The sequence below is a fragment of the Bubalus bubalis genome, chromosome 1 (assembly GCF_019923935.1).
Source record: "Bubalus bubalis isolate 160015118507 breed Murrah chromosome 1, NDDB_SH_1, whole genome shotgun sequence".
Taxonomy (NCBI): domain Eukaryota; kingdom Metazoa; phylum Chordata; class Mammalia; order Artiodactyla; family Bovidae; genus Bubalus; species Bubalus bubalis.
In genome coordinates, this window is record NC_059157.1 from 126,297,738 (window position 1) to 126,324,778 (window position 27,041).

Consider the following 27,041-nt stretch of genomic DNA (forward strand, 5'->3'; position numbering starts at 1 on the left):
TTGAAGAAGTCTAACATTTCTTGTAAAGTTGATTCAGTGCTGCTGAGCTTGTTTAGCTTTTGCTTGTCCATAAAGCTTTAGATCTCTCCATCAACTGTGAATGAAAGCCTCACTGGGTAGAGTATTCCTGGTTGTAGGCTTTCCCCTTCCACCGCTTTGAATATATCATGCCACTTCTTTCTGTCTGCACTTTCTGCTAAAAAGTCAACTGATAGCCTTAGGGAAGTTCTTTTGTATATAACTTATTGCTTTTCCCTTGTTGTTTTTAATATCATCTCTTTATCTTTAATTTTTGCCGTTTTAATTGCAGCATGTCTTGGTGTGGTCCTCTTTGGGTTGATCTGTTTGGGATTCTGTGCTGCCTGGACTTGGATATCTGTTTGCCTTTCAAGGTTAGCGAAGTTTTCAGCTACTATGTCTGTAATTATGTTTTCTGCCACTTTCTCTCTTCTTCTGCATCCCTAATAATGTGAATGTTATATGTTTGATGCTGCCCCAAAAGTCTCTTAAACTGTACTCATTTCTTTTTATTCTTTTTTCTCTGCAGCTTCAGTGATTTCCACCACACTGTCTCCCAGCTCACTGATCTTATTCCTGTCTCTTATCTAATCTACTGTTGATTTCAGTTATTGTGTTCTTCACCTCTGGTTTGTCTTTATATTTTCCAACTTTTGTTAAAAACCTCCTACTCTGTTCATTCTTCTCTCAAGTTCTTTGAACATCTTTAATAGTCATTGCCTTGAACTCTCTATTGGGTAGACTGACTTTCTCTGCTTCATTTAGTTCGTCTTCTGAGGTTTTGTCCCTTTGTTTTGAACATAATCCTCTGTTGCCTCATTTTGCCTAATTTGCTGTTTTTATTTCAAGGTATCTGGTAGGTTGATTATGTTTCCTGATCTTGGAGAAGTGGCTTTTTTGTAGGAGACATCTTGTATGTCTCACTCCCTTCTCATCACTAGAGCTGTATGCTCCAGGTGTGCCCCCCGTTTAGACTATGTGAGTCTTTCTGTTGTGGTGGGCTGACTGCATGGCTAGCCCCCTTCCAGTTGCTTACCAGGCTTTGCCTTGTGCAGAGGATGCTATTCAATGGTGAGAGGGGCCTGGTTAGGAGGCTGCAGGCTCTGGGGCCCTGGGGGTTCCCAGGACTAGAGCTGGCCTACTGGTAAATGGAACTGAGTTCTGGAGTAGGTGGTTGTGAGGCCAGGGGCCCCAGATCCAGTGTTGGCCTATTGGTGGGCATGGCCAGTTCTTGACATGGCTGACTGAGGTGTCTCAAATGGGTGTCGATATGCTGGTAGTTTGGGCCAGTTCCCAGGGTGACTGGCTGAGGGGCCCAAGGTGTCCCGGAGCTAGTGCTGGCTCACTTCACCTGCTGTTAGGCAGGGCTGGTGCCCAGCAGGCCCAGTGCCGGCCTCATGGGTGGGCTGTGTGCTGATATGGCAGGCTGCAGGGCTGTGCTGATCCTGGGGCTGGTGCCTGCCCACTGGTGGGGAAGGCCAGGTCCTGGGGCTAGTGCCAGATGCTGGTGTTCAGAGACAGGTCTTGGGCCCTCTTGTGGACAGAAGCAGTCCTGGGGCAGCAGCGCACTAAGGTGGTCTTAGGGCAGCAGCCCTGCTTGTGACTGGGGCTGTGTCTCTCCCCAGCTGGTTACATCCCATTACTAGTGCTGAAAGGCTGGTGGGCAGGACTGGGTCCCAGCACTAGTAAGATAAAGGGAGGATTCTGAAATGGCCCTTGCCAGCACCAGTGTCCATGTGGTAGAACAAGCCCCCCAAATGGCTCCTGCCAGTGTCTGTGTCCTCAGGGTGAGTGCCAGTTGCCTCCTGCCTCTCCAGGAGGCTCTCCAAGATCAGTCAGTGAGTCTTACCCAGGTTTCTTTCAAATTACTCCTTCTGCCATGGGTCCCAGAGCATGTGAGATTTTGTGTGCACTCTTCAAGAGTGGAGTCTCTATTTCCCACAGTCCTCTGGATCTCCCAAAAATAAGGCCCATTAGCTTTTAAAGCCAAATGTTCTGGTGGCTTATCTTCCCAGTGCAGGACCCCTCCCCTGAGCCTCCCTGATGTGGGGCTCAGGTCACTCACTCCTTGGAGAGAACCTCTGCAATTCTGATTATCCTCTTGTTTGTCGGTCACACACCCAGGGGTATGAATCTTGGCTATATCACATCTCTGTTCCTTTTACTCTCTTGTGGCTCCCTCTTTATTTAGTTGTAGACGATCTTTTCTGCTAGTCTTTTGGCTTTTCTTATCAATAGTTGCTCTGTAAATAATTTTAATTTTGGGGTGTCCATAGGAGGAGATGTGCTCAGGGTCTTTCTACTCTACCATCTTGGCCACTACCTCTAAAATCCATATTTGCTTTAAGATACATGTTCAGAAGTAAAATTACACAGGAATGTACATTTTAAGGCTGTTGATATATAGTGCTGTTTTGGCTAATATGCTTCAGTATGAGCAGTGTTGGAGAGTTTCTGTCTCCTTGCTTTCTTACCAACAAGGATGTTCCTTATTTTAAAATTGTTAACAATTTGATACAGTAGCAATAATGTCTTATTATTGTTTCTATCCAATGAAGTATGCTTTAAATGAGTATAAAAACAAATGATATTTCCCATCCTAAAATATTGGCACCAGATACCACGTGGCAAGAGCAAAGAGTTGACACCTAACATTTCCAGAAGAAAAATGTAGTTACTTTTAGTTGTTTTTGTTCAATCACTGAGTCATATCCAGCTCTTTGCAACCCCATGGACTGCAGCACACAAGGCTTCCCTGTCCTTCACCATCTCCTGGAGCTTGCTCAAACTCATGTCCATTGAGTCAGTGATGCCACCAACCATCTAATCCTCTGTCATCCCTGTGTCTTCCTGCCTTCTATCATTCCTAGCATCGGGATCTTTTCCAATGAGTCAATTCTTCGCATGAGGTGGCCAAAGTATTGGAGTTTCAGCTTCAGCATCGTTCCTTCCAAAGAACACCCAGGACTGATCTCCTTTAGAATGGATTGGTTGGATCTCCTTGTAGTCCAAGGGACTCTCAAGAGTCTTCTCCAACACCACAGTTCAAAACCATCAATTCTTCAGCACTCAGCCTGTTTTATGGTCCAACTCTCACATCCATACATGACTACTAGAAAAGCCATAGAGTTTAGAGTGAACCTTAAATATTACTTATTCCACTGTCTGAAATTATCAGATGAGGAATTTGAGGTCTAGAGAGCAGAATTGACTTGCTCAAGGTCACCTATTCATTAATATCAGAACCAGGGTTCCATGCAAGGGTTCCAAGTCACACATCTCACCTTCTCTGATTTGCCTGGGTAACGAATGTACCTTTTTTCTCAGTTTCCAAAACTCCATCAAACTGTGGTGTTTCCGAATCTGGAAATGATGAGCCACCTATGAAATGTTCTAGATCTTGTATTTTTACTCAAATCAGAATATTTTAAAATTGTTATAAATATTTTTATATTTTCTTGATGACCAGTCTAATGCCAAGTATTCCCATATGATTTCAGTGCCCTTGTTATGCCATGTGGCATAAGATGGTGAAGAACCATCCCCAGCATCAGATTATCTGGATTTTAATCCTGTATTTATGAATTCATAGCTACATGAATTAGGACAAACTACTTTAACCCTCTGTTCTTTAGTTTCCTTATTTTTAAAATAGGTATATTTGTATCTACCTCATAGGGTTATTCAGAGTAGTCAACTAGAAAATTCACATAAATTGCTTAGGACTGTCTGGAATGTTGTAAAGGTTAACTGTTATTAATAAGGTGTTTTTCAAATTGGGGCCTGAACACCTCTGAGGTGGGAGGAGGCCATCTAGGGACATATTGTCAGGGGTCAGTGGAAGGTGTAGCCATGCCTAGGTGCTGTTGTCCATGGTACTGAATCATGGTTGTGTAATTGCCCAAAGGGTACTACTGCTTTATGGATGGAGGAAGAGGCACAGGACTGTCCAGAGTCTTCTGTAAACTGAATCCTGGGTTCCTGAAATGAGCCAGAATATTGATCCTCAGGCAGTCTACAATCTAAAAATAGTATTAATAATTTTCCTAGCTCTGAAATCCAGCACCAGTACTGGAGAAAGTATGGGCTTTACCTGAGGCATACATGAGTTTGAATAATAATGGCTCAAGCTGCCTGCAAGGAGTCTGACCCTAGATACAGTGGCATAATAATACATACCTCGAAAGATTATATTAATGTGAAGAAGGCAATATATTCTCAATAAATAGCAGCTATTGTTTAGATTGTTCTGAAAAGCAGGAAGTGGGAAGAAGGAAAAGGAGAGGACAATTAGAGAATGGAGATGGCCAGGTAGCGGAGGAGGGACAGGAGGGTTCGTGAATCTGAGAATATTCATGAGCTGGCTTACCACAAGTTCCTCCTGGCCCACAGGAACTTTCCAAGCTGAATGTGGTTTCATATACTTCCAAACTTGAGTGTTGTCTCTTTGGTGTGGTCTTGTTTTGGTTATTGTTAACACACACATAAGCACACAGCACACCACAATACCACAGCCTCCACAATACCCGGTATTTTTACACCGCTGTCTTTCTAGTCCTGCCAGAGACTCATACTCGTGCTTAAGATGTCTCTTCTGTGACTATTCCATTCCTGACAAATGGATGCTCTGTGGTATGAATAGACTGTCATTTTCTCGCCCTCTCAGGCTTTTATGTTTGTTGAGTTTTGCCCTTCACTTGATGGTAGGAGACTCCTATTATCCGTTCTGTACCCTCTTTGGATTATATATTTGGCACCAAATGTCAGAGTAGGAGTATGAAAAATAGATCCATCTTGTAAAGAAAGGGAAACTCCACAGGGAATATATCATAACATGAGAATTTTAGGAGCTCAGCATGATGACAGCCATCTGGCAGTCAGGGGACTCTGGCATAACTCTGTTATGTTTTTCTGCCTTGAGAAAGTAGAACTGACTGAGAGATTCAGAATCTGTCTGCTTTTGGGCCCTGGAAGGAGAAGGAATAGCTCCACATAGTCCAAGCTTCTCTTCTTCATCCTGTCCCTTCAGTTCAGTTGAGTTCAGTCACTCATTCGTGTCCAACTCTTGGTGACCTATGAATTGCAGCACCCCAGGCCTCCCTGTCCATCACCAACTCCCGGAGTTTACTCAAACTCACATCCATCGAGTCGGTAATGCCATCCAGACATCTTATCCTCTGTCGTCCCCTTCTCCTCCTGCCCCCAATCCCTCCCAGCATCAGAGTCTTTTCCAATGAGTCAACTCTTCGCATAGGAGGCCAAAGTATTGGAGTTTCAGCTTTAACATCAGTCATTCCAGTGAACACCCAGGACTGATCTCCTTTAGAATGGACTGGTTGGATCTCCTTGCAGTCCAAAGGACTCTCAAGAGTCTTCTCCAGCACCACAGTTCAAAAGCATCAATTTTTCAGCACTCAGCTTTCTTCACAGTCCAACTCTCACATCCATACATGACCACTGGAAAACCATAGCCTTGACTAGATGGACCTTTGTTGGCAAAGTAATGTCTCTGCTTTTTAGTATGCTATCTAGGTTGGTCATAACTTTCCTTCCAAGGAGTAAGTGTCTTTTAATTTCATGGCTGCAGTCACCATCTGCAGTGATTTTGGAGCACAAAAAAATAAAGTCTGACACTATTTCCCCATCTATTTCCCATGAAGTGATGGGACCAGATGCCATGATCTTCGTTTTCTGAATGTTGAGCTTTAAGTCAACTTTTTCACTCTCCTCTTTCACTTTCATCAAGAGGCTTTTGAGTTCCTCTTCACTTTCTGCCATAAGGGTGGTGTCATATCTGAGGTTATTGATATTTCTCCCAGCAGTCTTGATTCCAGCTTGTGCTTCTTCCAGCCCAGCGTTTCTCATGATGCACTCTGCATATAAGTTAAATAAGCAGGGTGACAATATACAGCCTTGACATACTCCTTTTCCTGTTTGGAACCAGTCTGTTGTTCCATGTCCAGTTCTAACTGTTGCTTCCTGACCTGTATATAGGTTTCTCAAGAGGCAGGTCAGGTGGTCTGGTATTCCCATCTCTTTAAGAATTTTCCACAGTTTATTGTGATCCACACAGTCAAAGGCTTTGACATTGTCAATAAAGCAGAAATAGATGTTTTTCTGGCACTCTCTTGCTTTTTCAATGATCCAGCGGATGTTGGCAATTTGGTCTCTGGTTCCTCTGCCTTTTCTAAAACCAGCTTGAACATCTGGAAGTTCACGGTTCATGTATTGCTGAAGCCTGGCTTGGAGAATTTTGAGTATTACTTTACTAGCGTGTGAGATGAGTGCAATTGTGCGGTAGTTTGAGCATTCTTTGGCATTGCCTTTCTTTGGGATTGGAATGAAAACTGACCTTTTCCAATCCTGTGGCCACTGCTGAGTTTTCCAAATTTGCTGGCATATTGAGTGCAGCACTTTCACAGCATCATCTTTCAGGATTTGAAATAGCTCAACTGGAATTCCATCACCTCCACTAGCTTTGTTCGTAGTGGTGCTTTCTAAGGCCCACTTGACTTCACATTCCAGGATGTCTGGCTCTAGGTGAGCGATCACACTATTGTGATTATCTTGGTCGTGAAGATGTTTTTTGTACAGTTCTTCTGTGTATTCTTGCCACCTCTTCTTAATATCTTCTTCTGTTAGGTCCATACCGTTTCTGTCCTTTATCAAGCTCATCTTTGCATGAAATGTTCCCTTGGTATCTCTAATTTTCTTGAAGAGATCTCTAGTCTTTCCCATTCTGTTGTTTGAACCCCATGAACAGTATGAAAAGGCAAAATGATAGGATACTGAAAGAGGAACTCCCCAGGTTGGTAGGTGCCTAATGTGCTACTGGAGATCAGTGGAGAAATAACTCCAGAAAGAATGAAGGGATGCAGCCAAAGCAAAAACAGTATCCAGTTGTGGATGTGACTGGTGATAGAAGCAAGGTCCGATGCTGTAAAGAGCAATATTGCATAGGAACGTGGAATGTTAGGTCCATGAATCAAGGCAAATTGGAAGTGGTCAAACAGGAGATGGCAAGAGTGAACGTCCACATTCTAGGAATCAGCGAACTAAGATGGACTGGAATGTGTGAATTTAACTCAGATGACCATTATATCTACTACTATGGGCAGGAATCCCTTAGAAGAAATGGAGTAGCCATCATGGTTAACAAAAGAGTCCAGAATGCAGTACTTGGATGCAGTCTCAAAAACAATAGAATGATCTCTCTTCTTTTCCAAGGCAAACCATTCAATATCACAGTAATCCAAGCCTATGCCCCAAACAGTAATGCTGAAGAAGCTGAAGTTGAACAGTTCTATGAAGACCTACAAGACCTTTTAGAACTAACACCCAAAAAAGATGTCCTGTCCCTTACATTAGTGTAAAGGAAAGGAAAGTGAAGTCACTCAGTCATGTCCAACTCATTGCGACCCCATGGACTGTAGCCTACCAGGCTCCTCTGTCCATGGGATTTTCCAGGCAAGAATACTGGAGTGGGTTGCCATTTTCTTTTCCAAGAGATCTTCCCGACCCAGGGATTGAACCCAGTTCTCCGGCATTGTAGGCAGATGCTTTACCATCTGAGCCACCAGGGAAGTCTAGTGTAAGTCATTAGTGTAAAGCAGTGCTTAAAAACACTGGCATGTATCAGAATCCCCAGGGCTCTACAAAACACAAATTGTTGGGCCACCCTGAATTTCTATAGATTTGCAGTGGGGTCTGTGAATTTACCAGTTGATGCTGGTACTGCTCGTATGAGGACCACATTTTAAGAACCACTGATAGGAAATTTTACTTGCTGTGACTCTCATAAAACATTATCCGAATAATTCTCAGAACCCTGGAAAGATGTACTACTGCTACTATTATTCACATTTAGAAATGAAGAACACTAGTTCTTCACATAGTTATAAGTGGTAGAGCCAAGATTTGAATTCTGTTCTAATTCCATTTCCAGACTTGTGCTTGGTGCTTTGGGAAGAAGGCTCCCTGACATGGGATATAAGTCATTTTCCCCAGGTGGTAGTTTTGTGAAGGAGGCCTCCTCTGTGCTCTTATCCCTACATCATCCCCTCAGCTCTGGAGTCCAGAACTGGACCTTGGTCTTGCTGTTTACAGCCCCATTTGCTTAGCATTTTCACTGTAGCGCACACCTATTGGCAGAGCCAAGTGAATGCTCTCCCACATTTTTGAGAAAAATTAAACATGGTCCCAGGGCAAGAACAATTTTTTTGTGTGTGTGAAGTCTCATGTTTTACCTTAAACTTCCTGCATATTTTGCACTCTATCACATTCCCTGTTCAAATTTTATATAGATTTCTCCCCCCTTCAAATAGTATTAGCTTTCTGGGTGCGTGTCTTGGTTTTTCCTCTGGCTTCTAATTTACCTTCCAGTTTGAGGCTGAGGGTTTAGGCTCTCCGTGGTGGGTTTATTGATGGTATCAGCACTTAGCACAGAGCCTAGTACTTAGGTACTCAGTAGGTATTCATTCAGAGGTGTTATGGTGAAAGAAAGATCATGAGCTTTGGGACTAAACAGACTTGAGTTTGAATACCAGTTCTGTCACTTACTGGTGGATGAACTTAGGAAAATCATTCTGGGGCTGTTTCTTACAGCTATAAAATATCTTCCTCCCAGGGTTTGGTGAGTGTTACAGATGGAGTGTGCAAAGCACCAGATGTGTGATAGTCTATAAGGGAAGGTTGCCGTCATGGCTTATATTTTAATGACTGTTTAGAATGGGAGAACAAATGAATGAATGAGCCCACTTGAGCTGTGAACACCTTGGGATGTAAACACTCCCCAGTCTGATAGCATAGGCAGCCCCTCAAGTAGCAGGTCTCAGTTCTCCCAGGAGACTGCACGCCTCTCCTGGGTACCAGCCCCCTGCACCTAGACATCTCTGTTCAGCCTGACATTTTCACACCTCCCCCAGAGCAGGGCTTCTTATATTCACTCTGAGGCCACTAAGAGAAGCGAGGTCCTCAAATGCAAGTCCTCTCTGAATTCTTTTGGGTAGCATGCAAATTCGAGATTTTATTTTTGTGTATGTGTAAGAATTATATGCTGATAATTTACTAAGTGAGTTATTAGGGATTACTCATACTTGCTATTCATGAACTCAAATTAGATCATTACCAAGTTCCCCAGGGGCTCTAATTCAGTTATCTTTGAAGTCAGGCTGCCTCTAAATGCTCAGCAATGACTGCCTCCTCACTCAGCCAGATGGTTGGATTCCTGTGACATGGAGTAAAGTCATGCTGTTACCATTGCAATGTCAGACTTGCTTTGAGTCAGTTTTGGTGTTCAGCTACCACTATTCTTGCTTTTTAATTAGACATGGTAGTTCATTTAACTTCGTCATTATCACATTAGTTTGTGGAGGACATTTGGTTAACCTGATAGCAGGCAGTGATACATATTTGCATCAAACATATTTTAGGCCTGTAATTTTCCAATTACTAGATTTTAAGACATGAACAGGCTTCAGTTCAAGCATGAATCATGGTATTCTCTTGCTAAACAGATGCATATGTAATCCAAACCCAAACATGCCTCTTTAAGTTATTTGGATTATTATGATTGCATAACTAACTACCCTAAGATGGAGTGGCTCAACTGTTGTTTTATTATTCTGCACGAGTCCATGCATCAAGAACTCAGACAGGGCTCAGCAGGGGCAGCTCATGACCGCTCTACCTCATGTCTGCTAACGCTGTGAGACGTGAAGTGGCTTTAGGTGCTTCCTCGCAGCTAGGGTGGCTTACGTGACTGCACAGTGACTGGATGGTTTGACTGGGATCTTACCAGGGGGGTTTCACTTGTCATCATCAGCTGGGTTTCTGGGTTCTCCTCCCTCTGTCCACATGGTTTCTCTGTGATCTCTCCAGTAAGATGGCTCAACTCCTGACATGGCAACTCAGTGCTTCCAAGAACACAGAAGTGGAAGCTGCCAGGCCTTGAAGCTTAGGCATAACACTGGCACAACATCACTTCTACTGCACGTTAAAGCAAGTCACAGGTGCAGCCCAGATTCAAGGGGTAGAGAATAAAAAGAGCATGAATCTCAGGAGGTGTGAACCATCAGTGGAATAGACTGTGACAAAGGTGACATTGATGAATTCAAGCAAGTTAAATAACCCCTGACATCCTATATTTTAAGCATATTAAGGTGACTACTATAAGTTTATAGATTATGGTCATAATTTTATGGGTAATTTGTTGTGGTTGTTCAGTCACTAAGTCATATAGCTCTGTGGATGGTAGACTGCCAGGCTCCTCTGTCCTCCACTATCTCCTGGAGTTGGCTCAGTTTCATATCCATTGAGTTGGTGATGCTATCTAACCATCTCATCCTCCACTGCCTCCTTCTCCTTTTGCCTTCAATCTTTCCCAGCATCAGGGTCTTTTCATATGAGTCATTATTTTAATATTAAAATATATACACTGATTCATGTTTTTTTTTAATTATACGTGACTCAGAACTAATATTACCAGTTTTACATCAACTAGTATCTTTCATTCCTCTCCAGTTCTTGGTTAGCACGTAGTTCTTTTTAATTTATTTATTTTTAATTGGAGGATAATTGCTTTACAATATTGTGTTGGTCTCTGCCATACATCAACATGAATCAGCCATAGGTATACATATGTCTCCTTCCTCGTGAACCTCCCTTCCACCTCCCATCCCCTGCTGCCCCTCTAGGTTGTCACAGAACACTTGATTGCTCCAGGCAAATGGTCTCAGTCAAAAAAAAACTAATACAATTATGTAAAGTTTAAAAAAAAAAAAAAGAATAACTGAAAACATTAAAAAAAAAAAAGTTGAAAACCACTTTTCTAGTGGTCAAGAAATGAACCCTTAGGAATCTTCTAATAACTAGAGGTATACAGTGGGCAAGGCACTGTTTCAACCCTGGAGGGGCCCGGAGTCTTGCAGGGAAGAGTAGGTAAAGACACTGCAGAGTGGTGAATGCCACAGTGGAAAAGCTCAAGGAGTTATTGGACAGCAGATATGTCCAGCCCAGTGTGAGCAATTAAGAGGAGCTTCTTAGAGAAGGTGATACTTGAACTGAATTCCAAAGGCTGTGTAGGAGTTGCAAAGTTGAAGAAGGATCAGCAAGAGCAAAAGCCCAGAGATGGTACAGTTATCAAGATCTGACTAGTGATTTTTTGGAAAGATATGAACCCTTCTGGGAAAAGAGAGGGGTTCATATCTTTCAAAAAAATCACTAGTCTTTAGTGAGTCTTCCCTTTAAAAAATATACTCATTACAGTTTGTTATAAGTCATCAGACACATATAAATAAGCTCCCCCAATCTGATGCTGTATTCATGAATTAATGTTATTATGAGAGCAAAGAGGAGATGAAGAGGTGTTTGTTTCTGGATAATTGTCTGTGGCTGATTCATTCGAATGAATAGAGAGACCTGGGGTGCAATTCAGTACCCATTGAATTTGCCGTCTTCCTTCTGACTTGTGATTTCCATGCTGACATCTGTACAGAACAAATAGGCTTTGATCCACTGTGTGAAATTGCAGAGCTAGAAAATGTGTTTGAAACCATTATTCCCACCCCCTCATTTTTAGACAAGCAACCGAGACCAGGGGAGCTCAAGCAAGTGCTCAGAGTGGCTTAGTTGTAGGAACATAAAACACTCTTCTTCCACCCAAGCCTGACAATATCCAATCTGAGTGCTATTTAGAAGATCCTATTACAGTTTTTTTTTTTTCTGTCAGCAAAGATGTTGAGGGTGGTAATAAGAAGATTGTTCACACTGTAAAGAGCCCCCAAGAGGGGAGTGATAGGGCAAGCTGCCGGCAGGGAAATGCTGAGAGACGTCAGCTGGAGCAAGCCCTCTTGTGTGGTAGCTGTCATCTCTGGCAAAAGGCAGACAACCAGAGGGGACTGTCATATGGGAGCATGGTCAGCAGTGACTATCTGGAGAGTCAGGCAGTGTTTGCTGATGGAAATAAAGAATGGTGCAGCTTTACTAAAAATGGAGCTACCACATAATTCAGCAATCCCAGTCCTGGGCTTATATATGGAGAAAACCATAATTCAAAAAGATACATGCGCCCCAATGTTCATTGCAGCCCTGTTTACAGTAGCCAAGACATGGAAGCAACCTAGATGTCCATCAGCTAATGAATGGATAAATGTGTGATATATATACAATGGAATATTACTCAGCAATAAAAAAGGATGAAATAATGCCATTAGTAGCAACATGGATGGACCTAGAGATTATCATTCTAAGTGAAATAAGTCAGACAAAGACAAATACCATGTGATATCACTTATATGTTGAATCTAGAAAAATGGTACAAATGAACTTATTTACAAAATAGAAACAGACTCAGACTTCAAAAACAAACTTATAGTTACCAAAGGGGGAGATGTGGAGGGGGAGGGATAAATTAGGAGTTTGGGATTAACAAATATATACTGCTATATATAAAATAAATAATCAACAAGAACTCTACTCAATATTATGTAATAACCTATATGAGAAAAGAATCTGAAAAAGAATGGATATGTGTATATGTATAAATAAATCACTTTGCTGTACGCCTGAAACTAACACAACATTGTAAATCAACTCTAATATAAAATAACACTTTTTTTTAAATGTTCCAGTGTCTTCCACTATGAAGCCAAGCACTGAGCTGCAGTGGAACAGCAGTTATAATAACAGAAGTATTTGTTGAGTTACTGCAACATGTACCTCTTTACCTTGTTACTCCTTCTCAACTTCCTCAGAAATCTTTCCATCTGCCCTGTGCCTGCTACAGACACATTTGCTGGCCTCATAGTTCCCTGTCCATATCTGTATCACTCCTCTTACCAGCCTGTGTGTTCATTATCTGTTCAGATATCTGTCTCCCACCTGGGACCATCAACTACTACAATAGGAAAATATAGATGATTTGTGTGTTCTGTAGGAATACAGCTAGGCGAATAGCTTGATTTGCTCAAAAAGTTTTTGAAAAGCTATAGAAAGAAATGACCGTTGTATCTAGAACCAGATATATGAGTACTGGTTTGTTATGAGGAGGAAGGAGTGAAAGGAACTCCAGGTAGATTAAAGGCATGGGGTGCTTGTCGGTCCATTGACTAATGTTCATGAGGTCCTGCCATGTGTTAGGCACTTTGCCAGGCGCTAGGGGTACATAGTTGATTTGGCTGCAACAAGGAGTATGTGGAGCAGGAGACCATTGGAGTAAGGATGGGGAGATGAGCTGCACCACAGATAAAGGATCTTCTGAAACTGGCTGAAGAACCTGCCTTTAATCCTGGAAGCCAAAGGAGGCCTCTAAAGGGTTTAAGCAGGTAAATGCTAGAGTCAAATTTGGTTTTAAATGCAGGGGTTATCTACACACAGATATGAAGTGATTCACAGGATATATCATTAAGTAAAACCAACAGTGTACAAAAAACAGTCCACAGTGTGCTACCTTTTATGTGAAAGAGAAGGGGAAATAAGAAAATATCCATATATCTGCTCACTGATGTGAAAATAAACAGGAAGAATAAACTAGAAAACATAAGGATTAGGTGGGAGAAAAGATGGAAAGGAGGCGGGTGGGAACAGAGTAAAGGAAACGGGAATGCAAGACACTTTTTTATATATAGTTCTGACTTCTGAAACCATACTAAAAAAGAATCTGTGGCAATGGAGAAAAATCTCTACAGTGAAATACAAACAAGAATGAATGGGAGTGGGAAAGAACTACCTAAGTAACTTTTGAAAATAGTACTTTGAGGGTATGCTGTTGGCTAAAGACAACGGAGCTGTAAATAAATTTGAACTCTGTTTTTCACAGAGATGTGGCTAGCACTTCTGAAATTACTTTCTGTATATTTTAGAATTGAGAAAAGTACATTGTAGATAATGGAAACAGTTTGTTGGAGAAAAGAGTTTAATAGTATGGAATGAGAGGAGGCTACAATTGACTTTGTGTAGTGTATGAGCATGCATTTGGGGTTTCTAACATGGATAGATGGATGGAAGGATGGTTGGAAAGATAAATAGCCAGAGATGAGCTATGTGTGTATACATGCATCCATTTCCTAGCTCTGTAACCGATAGAGCCTAGAAGCAGTGACACCTTAGTAGCAAAGGGCATACCTAGTACCCAAACCTTGGTTTCAAAAACCATTCTCCACTAAAAGGAATCAGGGCTCTCTAGAAAAATGACTGATTTTAGGACCAGTACTGAGGAAGTACAAGATGAGCCTGAAATATTTTGTAATACCAGAAAATAAAGATGTGATCAAAGAATGATAGGAATATGTGTGAAGAATAAGGAATTACTTTGAATGAGCTTGCTCTGGCCAGGTCTGGGACAATTTGGAATCAAAACAAATAATGCTGGTAACAGATCATAACCCATTGAATAGAGTAAGAATCCATGAATATGAGTAAATATACATTATGTGGAAATGTAATAAGCATATTATACTTATATATTTATCATGTATATTTACATAAACATTTTATATACCTATGGTATGTGTTGTATTTATAGTATAAAGAAAGTATAGTCTAGTATAAAAAATAAGGAAGAGAAAGCTCTCTTTTACAGTATAATCAGCTAATAAATATAGAAGTGAGGGTGGAATTAGAAATTCACTATCATGGTAATAATTAATCCAGGAAAGAACCATCGGTGGGTGCTAAAACCATCAGTGGATAAAAGTTTGATGAGCAGTTACAAAATTACTACAACCTGGAGCAGGATATCAAGTTCAGAAATCACAGTGCAACACAAAGCACCCAGCTGCTGGCAGCTGATGGTGCTTTATATTGCTCAGTGTTGTATTTGCAATAGGATGGTAACAATAATGATTTATTTAGGCTCCAGTATGTGATAGGCATTATACCAGGTGCAGTTTGGGGGGCGTGTTATGTTTGTTCCTTGCATATATTAACTCAATCCTAATACTAATTCAGTTAGATTTTTTTATTAGTTATTCTCATTTTTAAGATACGGAGCCCAAGGTCCAGGAAATGGAAAATTTGTCTAAAGTCCAATAGTTGATAAGAGGCAGAAACAGGACTGAAATCCCCTGCCTTTTGAGTTCAGGTTCCTTGGTGTTCTATCATGCAGTGTGTCTCTGGGTCCTCTTAGAGCTCTGCGTTTCTGAAAGTATGCAGAATGGCAAGATCAGAGAGGCATTGTTAAACAAAAGCATCGGGGGATTCCTTCTTTCTTCTCACCATATTTACTAAACGTCTTGCCTCATTTTCCTTATCTAAAAATAGGGAAAGCTTAATTTCCATGGTTGTTATGAGGATGAAATTAGATGACATATATTAAGCAAAGAGCACAATGTAAAGTAAGGGTCCAGCATCAGTGTTTATAGCAGTTGCAATGCTGAATTCCCTTGTATGATGGAAAATTTTTCTAAAGGCCTCACTTTTGGACTGAGTTGATAATCAGAGGCCAGATCGTAAAGAGCTTTATGTATCATGAAAAGAAGACTACGTTTTATTCTACAGGCAATAGAAACCACTGAAGAATTTTATGACTTGGGAAGATGTGATTTGGTTGGCAATTTAGAGCTGAACAAGGGGAAGAAAGCAGAAACCAAGGCAGGCAGACTGGCAGGAGGCTATAGTCAGAGACCAGGCAGATGAGGGTCTGAGTTAACAGACCAGCTGGCATGATGGGGGGTGGGGGTGGTGCTGATGTGGAACACGCAGTGGACAGTCACACTCTCAGACTGGTGCCTGGGTTTGTAGGAAAAAAAGAATGAGGAGCTCAGCCTCAGACTTCTGGCCTGGGTATTGTATTGGTTCTTCTTGGGCATGATCAGAATGCAGAGGAGGGGCAGGTTGGAGGCATGGAAAGGTGCTCATTCAGGGTGGTTTGGGTCAAACAAGGAAGTCACAGTAGATAGTTGAATATGCAGATTTGGGGTGAAGGGAGTGTGCAGGCCTGGAGGTGGCGCTAGTGGTAAAGAATCCACCTGCAGTGAAGAAGACCCGGGTTTGATCCTTGGGTCAGGAAGATCCCCTGGAGGAGGGCATGGCAACCCACTCCAGTGTTCTTGCCTGGAGAATCCCATGGACAGACGAGCTTGATGGGCTATGGTCCATGGGGTCACGAAGAGTTGGACATGACTGAGGCAATGAGCAGCGTGCCTGGGAGTTATTGAAGTCATGGAGGTGGATGAAGTCCCCCAGGGAAGGGATGTAGGGTGAGGATGGGGCAGTATTCAACACACAGTATTTAACAGTGGCAAAAGAAGTGGAAGAAGACTGAGGAGGAACACGTAGAAAGATGAAAGAGTTTCCAGGGGGTTGTTTTCTGCTGAGGATAAGGCCGCAGAGAGTACAAAGAATGCAAGGAAGGCTTGAACGTGCCTGTTGGATTTGGCAATTGGGTCAGTGGTTTTGACCTTAAAAATAAAACAGCCAGTTATTTTAACAGCAAATGGATTTATTCAGGCATAGCAGAGGAATTGCACTTTGGAACAAGTGAGCTGTGGCAAAAGCCACAGGCAAGTCCAACATATAAAAGAGAGGAATGTTATTTTATCAAGAAAAAGGAGGAAGTTGAGAAGGGGGTGTTTTGAACAGAAGTCTGTGGGAGAAAAGTGAGAGTTCATGGTGATGACCATTACTCATTGGTTGTTGAATTGCTGAGGTAGTCAATTTCCTTTTTTTTCCAAAGAAACTATTTATTTTTCATTTATTTATTTATTTATTTTGCTTCTCTGTGTCTTAGTTACTGCATGTAGGATCTAGTTCCCTGACTAAGGATTGAACCCAGGCCCCCTGCATTCGGAGCACAGAGTCTTAGCTACTGGACCACCAGGGAAGTCCCTGGGGTAGTCAAGTTTTTGTAGGAAATGCAATGTATATCTTTTCCTGTTGGGCCTGTGCTTGATGGTTCTTTCCCATTCATACTTCTGTTGGGGTCCAAAATCATTGCAGATAGTGACTGCAGCCATGAAATTAAAAGATGTTTGCTCCATGGAAGAAAAGTTATGACCAAGCTAGACAGCATATTAAAAAGCAGACACATTACATTGCCAACAAAGGTCTGTCTAGTCAAAGCTATGGTTTTTCCAGTAGTCATGTATGGATGTGAGAGTTGGACTATAAAGAAAGCTGAGGGCCAAAGAATTGATGCTTTTAAACTGTGGTGTTAGAGACGACTCTTGAGAGTCCCTTGGACTGCAAGGAGATCCAACCAGTCCATCCTACCGGAAATCAGTCCTGAATATTCATTGGAAGGACTGATGCTGAAACTGAAACTCCAATACTTTGGCCACCTGATTCTAAGAACTGACTTATTTGAAAAGACCCTGATGCTGGAAAAGATTGAAGGCAGGAGGAGAAGGGGATGACAGAGGATGAGATGGTTGGATGGCATCACTGATTCAATGGACATCAGTTTGAGTAGGCTTGGGGAGTTGGTGATGGACAGGGAAGCCTGGCGTGCTGCAGTCCATGGGGTCGAAAAGAGTTGGACATGACTGAGCGACCGAACTGAACTGCTGGGGTCTATGATTGACAATTACTCCTGTAATTGACCTCTGTGATAATTGCATGAGAGCTCCCCCTTCTGGCCTCCCCGCTCCATTTTAGTGAGGGGTCCCTTTATTAAGTTTCACGACTGGAAACTAGGCAAGACCAGGTGCCCAGAAACAGAATTCAGTTGGCCAGTGGATTAAGAAGAAATTTAAACTTTTTAAGGAGAGAAACTAAAGTTTGGATGCTCCCTGATATACAAGCATCTCACTCCCTTGCCATGTATTTCTTCCTACTGTTGGTGAGCTCCGACTAATGGAAGGTCTCACAGAGGCTCTCCTTACAGAACATCTGTCTTCTGCCTCACTTTCCCTCGGTTCTAGCTCAGTCCTCCAGGTCCGTACCAACTAAGTCTACGTGCCACCCCAGAGAACTGTCCAGTCTGCCTCCTCACTCCATCATCTCTTCCAGCCCCTTCACCATTCCTCAGATCCCCAGACTCGCAGACTTGCCTTCAACCCTGACTCTCTACAGTGGATTCTCTTTTATTAAAACTGGGCTTGATTTTCGGTAACATCAGTCTTTATTTCTTGTCCTATTAGGCTAGTGACTTTTCAACATTTTTAAACCTCAACTCAGAATAAGAGATACATTTTGCATTGTGATAGGTGTATACATGTATGTATAACTGAAAGGAGATACACTCTTATTTTCAATTCCATCATTCCATTCCATTCTGTGCTATTCTACATCATGTTTTTAGATGCTGGCCTGCCACATCAATTTCACACCCCATTAAACTGATTTAGAACTGATGGAGCCAGGAGGGGCTCAAAGGAAAAGATATTAAGTATTTGTCTGAATCTACTCCCTCCTCTCTTAGGCTCATCTGCACCAGGAAGGCAGGCCTTCCCTCTAATTATATTTTTTATGGTTCTAAGAGTCTCTAAGATGCCAGCCAGCCTTGAGGGGGAGGGTTGGTATTTGAATATTCAGAGTGGCTTAGTGACTCATCAGAGGAAGGTAAGCAGCTCTAATGGTGGAATTTAGAAATCAGTGGAGAAGAGATTGGCTCATGGGCTACTGTCCCTGTACTTTCTCATGAGACACCCGACAGCCTGGAGTATTTTCATGCCTGGAGGATGCTCTTAGGTGGCCTTACTACCACCTCTGACGAGGGACGTTTAAAATTTCCCAGAGTTTAGGAGTATGGCTGCCTCTGTATACGGGCTACCCAACCCCCACCCTGGCCATCCAGCTGTCTGGACTTGTCTGTCTGTCTGTCTGTCCTCTTCTGACTCCCCTGGGGTGGCATTCCCCCATGCTTGAAAACCACTGTCTCCAACAGAGCTTTCAGCAAAGAACATTTGGGGATTTTTTTTTTTTTTTTTAATAAGAAAAGATGACATGTGTTCTAACATTCTCATTCACAATATCTTTTCTACTTGCCCCAGGAAGAGCAAGGATTTCTGAATATACCTTGACTACAGATAGAAGGATATTGTTGCCTGAGGAATAGCAGAGGTCTTCTCTCATCTGCTCAACGATAACCTGCTGCTGCCATAGACGCCTGGGTCCTCGAGAAATTTCCTGAAGGGCTTGTCTGTTGCGTACCTGCAATGAGCCAGGCCCTAAGCTGGGCCACGGCTACAGCCTGGTGAACAAAACTCTCTCCCAAGCCTCAAGCCCTCACACCCAGGGAAGATGAGTGAAGATCGGTGGGTGTCCCTCACTCCAGAAGAATTTGGCCAACTCCAGAAATATGCGGAATGTGAGTAAACGGATGGACCCATCTCGTGTGGGATTTCCTCTTGGTTGGGGAGAGCATTTTTGGAGAGCAGAGTAGCAAAGCAAAGAGAATGAGATCAACTTATTATCTCCTTATAAAAATAGAATTTGTGTCTTTAAACATAAAAATGCAATTATCTTTATACTCTATAAATGATACATTCTCACCAGAGAAATCTGGAATATCCAGGGAAGAAAAATAAAAAGTAGGTTAAAAAATCATAGCTAAACACTATGAGCATTTTGTCACATTCCTGTCTTGTGTATATTGCTCTACTTGGTCGAATTCCTGAATATACCTTTTTCCTTTTCGGTCTTCATTTTTTTAAATAATGTAAGATTGTGTTTTCTCAGCTTGTCAAAACCTCTTTCTAGCCTACCTTTTGAAAGGCTGCAGGCTGCTTGGTTACAATGTTACTCAGTCATTTGCTTTAATATACTCCTGTGTTGGACCCAAGGCCTTCTTTCAGTAAGATACAGGATTCTGATGCATGTCACGTCCTTCACTTTGTATTGAAAAGCCTGGGCTTTTAGATGGGGCTCTCGGTTTCACTAGCTGCACCCAGGAACAATGTCAGTGCATCAACAGTGGCGGCAAGGCCCACATACACACACGGCCCCACAGTTGTGCCCCCCACCGGCCACTCCTAGTCCTGACTGTTAACAGGACTTGGTCCTGGCTGACCGCTTCACTCTGCACACACACAGTGCCCGTCATGATTGTGCAACAGCACTGATTTTTACAGAGCCCTTTGTCTTTCAGAGCCCTCAGCAGCACTCCTAACTCCACCCCATTTTTCTAACTCCTTTCCCTTCGTATTAACTGTGCTGGTGTTTTTGTAGGTCATTCAATCTGTCGCTCCTTGACCTGCCCTACAGCGCTTGCCCAGGCAGATCATCCTCTGAAGTAGGGCAGCCTGCCCCACTTCCACAGGGCACTGGTCTGGGAGTCAGAGAGCCAGGCTCAGTGCCAGCTCTGGCGTTGTCTCTGTGATGTGACAGCCCTTAACACCCGCCCACCCTTTAGATCCCCTCCCCACACCCCCAGCCTTAGTGTCCTCTTATGCAAAATGAGAGGGTTGGACTAGATGATCTTTCCCTGTGGTCCCTCCAGGCCTAACACCCCATGATTCCATGTGATCCACCTGTAGGACTACTGGTCTGACTATCCCTGGTACTCTGGAGCCCATGGCCTCTTGTATGACCACAGTAGATTTAGAGAAATCTGAAATGTATTGGCAAGGAGCAAGGCATCACCCTCCAGGGTAAGTGTTAGTCATGGGCTTCCTTGATGGCTCAGATGGTAAAGAATCTGCCCACAATGCAGGAGGACCGGGGTTCCTCTGGTTCGGGAAGATCCCCTGGAGAAGGGAATGGCTACCTACTCCAGTGTTGTTGCCTTGAGAATCCCATGGACAGTGGAGACTGGCAGGGTTTCACGGGGTTGCTAAAGTTCATGGGGTTGCATAGTTTATGGGTCGCAAAGTCTGTCTCTCCCTGGTACTCTGGAGCCTGTGTCCTCTTGTATGACCACAGTAGATTTAGAGGCCTCTGAAATGAATTGATAAGGAGTAAGGAATCACCCTCCAGGGTAAACTCATCTAATTCTGCCCACTCTGTGGGTCAACAAAGTATCAGGCCTTGTCAGGGAGGAAGAAGCAGCAGAGAGATAAAGCTTTGCCTGAGGAATAGGAATCTTGTTAGGACGTCAGAAATGTACTTTGACACAAGCAGAGAACAGACTCAAGGCAGCAGGGAAACCACGCACAAAGAAGGGAATTTAGGGCTGGAGGAGACTGAAGGGAGTGGATTAGAATGTGGCTCAGTCGGTAAAGAATCCACCTGCTATGTGGGAGACCTGGGTTCCATCCCTTGGTCAGGAAGATCTCCTGGAGAAGGGCATGGCAACCCACTCCAGTATTCTTGCCTGGAGAATCCCCATGGACAGAGGATCCTGGCGGACTACAGTCCACGGGATTGCAAAAAGTTGGACACAACTGAGTGACTAAGCGCAGCACACACAGGATGAAAGAAAGTCTCTCACAGTTTTTAGGGCCAGAAGTCCAAAATCCAGGCTCCTCCTGAGGGCTGTGAGGGAAAGATCTGTTTCCTTGGCTTATGGATGACTGTCTTCTCCCTTTAGTTTTCACATGGTACTCTCACTATACACATGTCTCAGTGTCCAAATTTCCCTCTTTATGTGGAAAGCCTTTTTTTTTTTAATCCTTACTTTTCAAATTTGTTTTTTATTGAAGTATATAGTTGATTTACAATGTTGTGTTAATTTCTGCTGTACAGCAAAGTGACTCAGTTATACATATATACACATTCATTTTTATTTTCTTTTCCATAATGATTTATCAAAGGGTATTGAATAGAGTTTCCCATGCTATACAATAGGATTCTGTTGTTTATCATCCTGTATGTAATAGCTTGCATCTGCTAATCCTAAATTCCCAGTCTATCCCTCCCGTACCTCACCTTGGCACCACAAGTCTGTTCTCTGTGTCTGGACAGAGTCGTTTTGGATTGAACCCACCCTACTAAGACCCCATCTTAACTACTTAGCTCTGCCATGACCCTGTTTCCAAATAAGGTCACATTCTGAGGTACTGAGGAATTAGGACTTCAACATATCAATTTGCAGGGGAGACAACTTGTAACAGAGGATTCATTTGGGTGAAGTCTGTGTAGAAAAGAGTTTAAGACGTGAATAGTAGATGGTGGGGGGAGGAGTTGAAACAGGGGGAGCAAAGGAGAAGGGGAGCAAAGGGGGAGGTTGTCTGTGCGGAGGTAAGAAGAGCTTCTGGGCCAGGTAAGGAGAAGGAGCAGGAGGATGGGGAAGCAGACAGGGGCAGGAGGGGGTAGAAGGAGGCCTGGGGCCCTGCCTGTCAAGGTGTGGCCTTTGGACTGAGTGGCAAAATGTGGAGCCATGGATCTGATGCCTGAGTGCAGGGTGATCTGGATGAGAAAGTTGCCAGGTCAGGGAGGGCGGACAAGTCCTTTGGATGAAGGATGAAGTCTCTCATCTGAGCTGAGGCACAGAGCTGAAATGGGGAATGTGGCAATGAACAGATGCTAATTTGTGAGAAATTACTGAGGAAGTATCCTCAAAACTTGTAGAATAAAAGGAAGCCAGCAGAGACACCTCAAGGCCTGTGAATCTGTGCCCAGTAAGGGACAGAGGGATCCAGATGTGGCAAAGCCATTGTGGAGGCAGGGGGTGAAAAGAAACTCAAGTATTTGGTAGGAAGTGGCTGCTCTGTGGTCTTTTTTTAAACCATCAGCTTTATCCTTGGATCCATCCTCATTTTGTCTGTGTCCCAGGACAGGACAAGGGGCTCTAGCACCACTGTTCTAACAGAAAAGAAGAAAAGATACGATTCTTAGAAAATGATTAATCCTCAGAGGAAACCCTGAACAAGGCACTTCTACCAATTTTAGACACATTCTGGCATTTAGTCATATTGCATTTCCATAGCAACTGGCTCTTCCATAACCATAAAAACAGGAGCTTTACAACAGCAGAATAGCTGAAGTGTAGAGGCTGAAAATTAAGAACTTTCTCCAGTGGAGTTCTAGGTAGGAGAGGCCAAGAATTTCAGGACAAGAGGTTTTCGATATGCTGTTTCAGGAGCATAAACCCTGCACCTTCTCTGGTGTGCTTCAGTCAGGGAAGAAGCTGTGTTAAACTACCCTTGGATATTTTATATATTATATAATTGATAGTGGCATGGCGAGCACGTGTGCCTAGTCATGTCCAGCTCTTTGTGACCTCATGGACTGTAGCCCACCAGGCTCCTCTGTCCATGGAATTCCTCAGGCAAGAATACTGGAGTGGGTTTCTATTTCCTACTCCAGGGGATCTTCCTGACCCAGGGATGGAATAGAACCCAGGTCTCCAGCATCTCCTACATCAGCAGGTATATTCTTTCCCACTGTGCAATGTGAATTAAGAGTGCTTGTCAAAAGAATAATATGACAGTTTAAGAAGCTTTTTTGTTTCCAAATAAAAACAAATGTAAAAATTTTGAAAGTGAAAAGATGAAATTTAAAGCTACTCATGGTCCTATCACACTTCTCTGACTCACGGGGTAAAAAATTCTGCCTGCAATGCAGGTGGCGCTAGTTTGATCCCTGGGTTGGAAGATCCCCTGGAGGAGGAAATGACAGCCCACTCCAGTATTCTTGGCCTGGAGAATTCCATGGACAGAGGAGTTTGGTGGGCTACAGTCCATGGGCTCGCAAAGAGTTGAACACAACCGAGCGCGTGCGCGTGGGCACACACACACGATCCTCTCTTTCAGTGATAACCACAACTCATATGTTTATGTATAAATATAAATATTAAAATACATATTACACACATATACATATATATTTAAAAAACAAACATCTAGACTATTTTGCGTGCTGTTTTCTTCACTCTAACAATATGTTTCAGTTATCCATTGCTGAGTCAAAACAGGCTCAAAATTTGATAGGTCGAAACACCCATTTGGGTTTTGTTCCCATGATCCTGTGGCTTGGGCACCTGGCCAGGGCCCAGCAAGACTTGTTCATGCTCCACAGTGTTTGGGGTTGCAGCTGGGATGCCTCATGTGGCCCTGTATGGCCTATTCACTCACTTGCCAGTACCTCAGTGCTCCTCCATGGGGCCTGTTCCTCCAAGCACTTTCTAATCTTCCCTGGTGGCTCAGAAAGTAAAGAATCTGCCTGCTGTGTGGGAGACCCAGGTTCAGTCCCTGGGTAGGGAAGATCCACTGGAGAAGGAAATGGCAACCCACTCTAGTATTCTTGCCTGGAGATTTCTATGGACTGAAGGGCTTGACAGGCTACAGTCCAGGTCACAAAGAGTTGGACATGACTGAGCAACTAATACTTCAACTTTTTTCAGGGCCTCGCCATGTGGCATCTCTTGCCAGCAGGGTAGCTTGGACTTTGTACATGTGGCTCAGAGCTCCAAGATATAAAAACAGCAGCAGACCTTTTCAATACCTGGGTTGAGTGCTAGACCATAACTCTCTCCACATTCCACTTGTCAAAGCAGTCACAGACCTGGGCCAGACTTGATGGGGTGGAGGAATGGACTCCACATCTCATGGAGATGTGGCTCACATAGTGGGGAGGAGAACTGACAGAGCCATCTCTGGACACTGCCTAGCGCACAGCGTGGCAGGATGCATGTCTGAATCACCCAGTACTTTCCAGGAGCATGGTTTTTAGTGGTTATAGAGATTTCTTTTGAGTGCGTATACATTATTTTATTTAACCAAGTTACTGGTTGTGATCTTGCCTGTGTGCTCAGTCACTTCAGTCGTGTCTGACCCTTTGCAACCCCATGGACTGTAGCTCATGAAGCTCCACTGTCCATGGGATTCTCCAGACAAGAATGCTGAAGTGAGTTGCCATTTCCTACTCCAGGGGATCTTCCTGACCCAGGGATTGAACCTACGTCACCTGCATCTCCTGCCTTGGCAAGTAGATTCTTTACCACTGACCCTCTGGAGAAGCCCAACTGTGATCACAGGATGTATTAATAGAATCAGGGCTTCCCTTGTGGCTCAGCTGGTAAAGAATCTGCCTACAATGGAGGAGACCTGGGTTCGATCCATCCCTGGGTTGGGAAGATCCCCTAGAGAAGGGAAAGGCTACCCACTTCAGTATTCTGGCCTAGAGAATTCCATGGACTGTATAGTCCATGTGGTCACAAAGAGTCGGACACAACTGAGTGACTTTCACTTTCAGAGAAGGCAATGGCACCCCACTCCAGTACTCCTGCTTGGAAATCCCATGGATGGAGGAGCCTGGAAGGCTGCAGTCCACGGGGTCACTGAGGGTCGGACACAACTGAGTGACTTCACTTTCACCTTTCACTTTCATGCATTGGAGACGGAAATGGCAACCCACTCCAGTGTTCTTGCCTGGAGAATCCCAGGGATGGGGGAGCCTGGTGGGCTGCTGTCTATGGGGTTGCACAGAGTCAGACATGACTGAAGTGACTTAGCAGCAATTTCTAGAAAGGCAAATAAATATCTACATTCTCTCCTATGCTAATCAGGCCTCTCTAGAGAACTGGATTTATTTCTGGGCACCACAGTTTACAATGGACAAAGCAGAACTTGTTGAGAAGTGCCTATAGCATGGTGAGGGGCCTCAGGGCCTAGTTATGAAGAAATAGATGAAAACACTATAAATATTTGCTGGAAAGGGGGAGACTCAGGGAAGAGTGAGGGAGCACTAGTTGTATTAAAAATAGCCACAGTACTATTGTGGGAAGAGGGTGTAAAGTTAACAGTGAATGGCTTTAAGAAGTAGCTTTAGGACAAATTGAAGGAAATCATCAGAAGAAAGACTTTAAGGGATACATTGCTTCCTAATGATCAAACCTGTCTAAGATGGAACAGAATGGACTCAAAACCACTGTTTCCTTTTGCTAGAACTGTCTGAGCAGAGTTGGCTGAGACATTAGAGAGATTGGAGCCTTAGATGTCTGGTTGATTAAATGACCTTCATTAGCCCTTTCAATACTTAGTTCTGTGTTTAAACAGGTTTCTTTTTCAACTTTGGAGAACATGAGCATATGGAAATGCCTTCTACTGACCCACCTCCTAACAACTTCAGAAATATAATTGGCTTATTTTCCTGATCCTGTTTGGGGGGAGGGTTTTTTCCCTATGATTTACCAAGGATAGAAATTAACTTCTTATTCATAAAGCAAAAAAGGAAAAAAATCCTGATAAAACATCCATTTTCACCTTTAATTCTCTAAGAAATGAAGCCAAACATTTCCCACATCAGTTAGTGGTTGCTTTATTTTGTAGACTTTTTAAAGCTAGGAGAGATCTTAGCCATGATCAAATCCAACTACCATCCATTTTACAAATGAGAACACTAAATTCAGAAGAGCTCAGTGATTCCTGAAGGTCACGCAGAAAATCAGTGGCAGAATAAGAATTAGAACCAATGTTTTCAATTTGAGGTCAAGTTTAATTTGTTTCACTTCAGTTCCAACAAATTAAACAGAATCTACTCATTGGAGCTCAACTTTCAACCATACATTGATAAAGAATATATATATCTAATAGAACAAAATTTTTAATAAACTTTTGCCCAAGATTTTATTTAGCTCAATTAGTGGAGGGGCCAGTAAGACATTAAAGTTGAGAAGTGAGATATGGTCCCTGGATGGATACAGATCAAATCCATAAATTCCTAGTTAGGCAATTTCATAAATAAATGCAAGGATAAGATTGCTCTGTTGTTGTTCAGTCACTCAGTCATGTCCGATTCTTTGTGACCCCGTGGACTGCAGCATGCTAGGCTTCCTTGTCCTTCACCATCTCCCAGAGTTTGCTCAGACTCATGTCCATTGAGTCAGTGATGCCATCCAACCATCTCATCCTCTGTCGTCCCCTTCTCCTGTTCAAAATCTCTCCCAGCATTGGGGTCTTTTCCAATTAAGGTTGCTTGGTTAGATACAAAACTGGTTATAGGACAGCAAACCCTAATCTTTCGGGTTAACTGTTTCATAGGAATTCTGTGCATCTCTGCTGGAAAAAAAAATCTGTATGTTAACATATAACTTCACTAAGTCTGGGACATTTAATATGTTTTAATCAATAGTAAACAGTGAGTAAACTAAGTACCTCCATTAGGCAGTCCTTAGATAGCTTTTGTTCCATATGACATTGAAAAGATGTGTTGCCCACTTATTTTTCTTATTTCTGAGTTTTAGGGAATTTTAAAAATAATAGTGA

General features: G+C 43.0%; 1 protein-coding gene across 7 annotated transcripts in view; it reads left to right on the forward strand.

The window, feature by feature from the left end:
• DGKG (diacylglycerol kinase gamma) overlaps nucleotides 1-27,041 on the forward strand; it is a 223,466-nt gene that overhangs the window by 27,496 nt on the left and 168,929 nt on the right. For 6 of the 7 annotated variants that reach the window (XM_044943843.2, XM_044943839.2, XM_044943850.1 and 3 more), the window contains exon 2: nucleotides 18,948-19,264. In XM_044943843.2, coding sequence (XP_044799778.1) covers nucleotides 19,198-19,264 — 67 coding nt within the window. In that variant the 5' untranslated portion in view covers nucleotides 18,948-19,197. Of the gene's footprint in view, nucleotides 1-310; nucleotides 393-18,947; nucleotides 19,265-27,041 lie in introns of all 7 variants that reach the window. The other variant, XM_044943835.2, reaches the window with a different exon arrangement.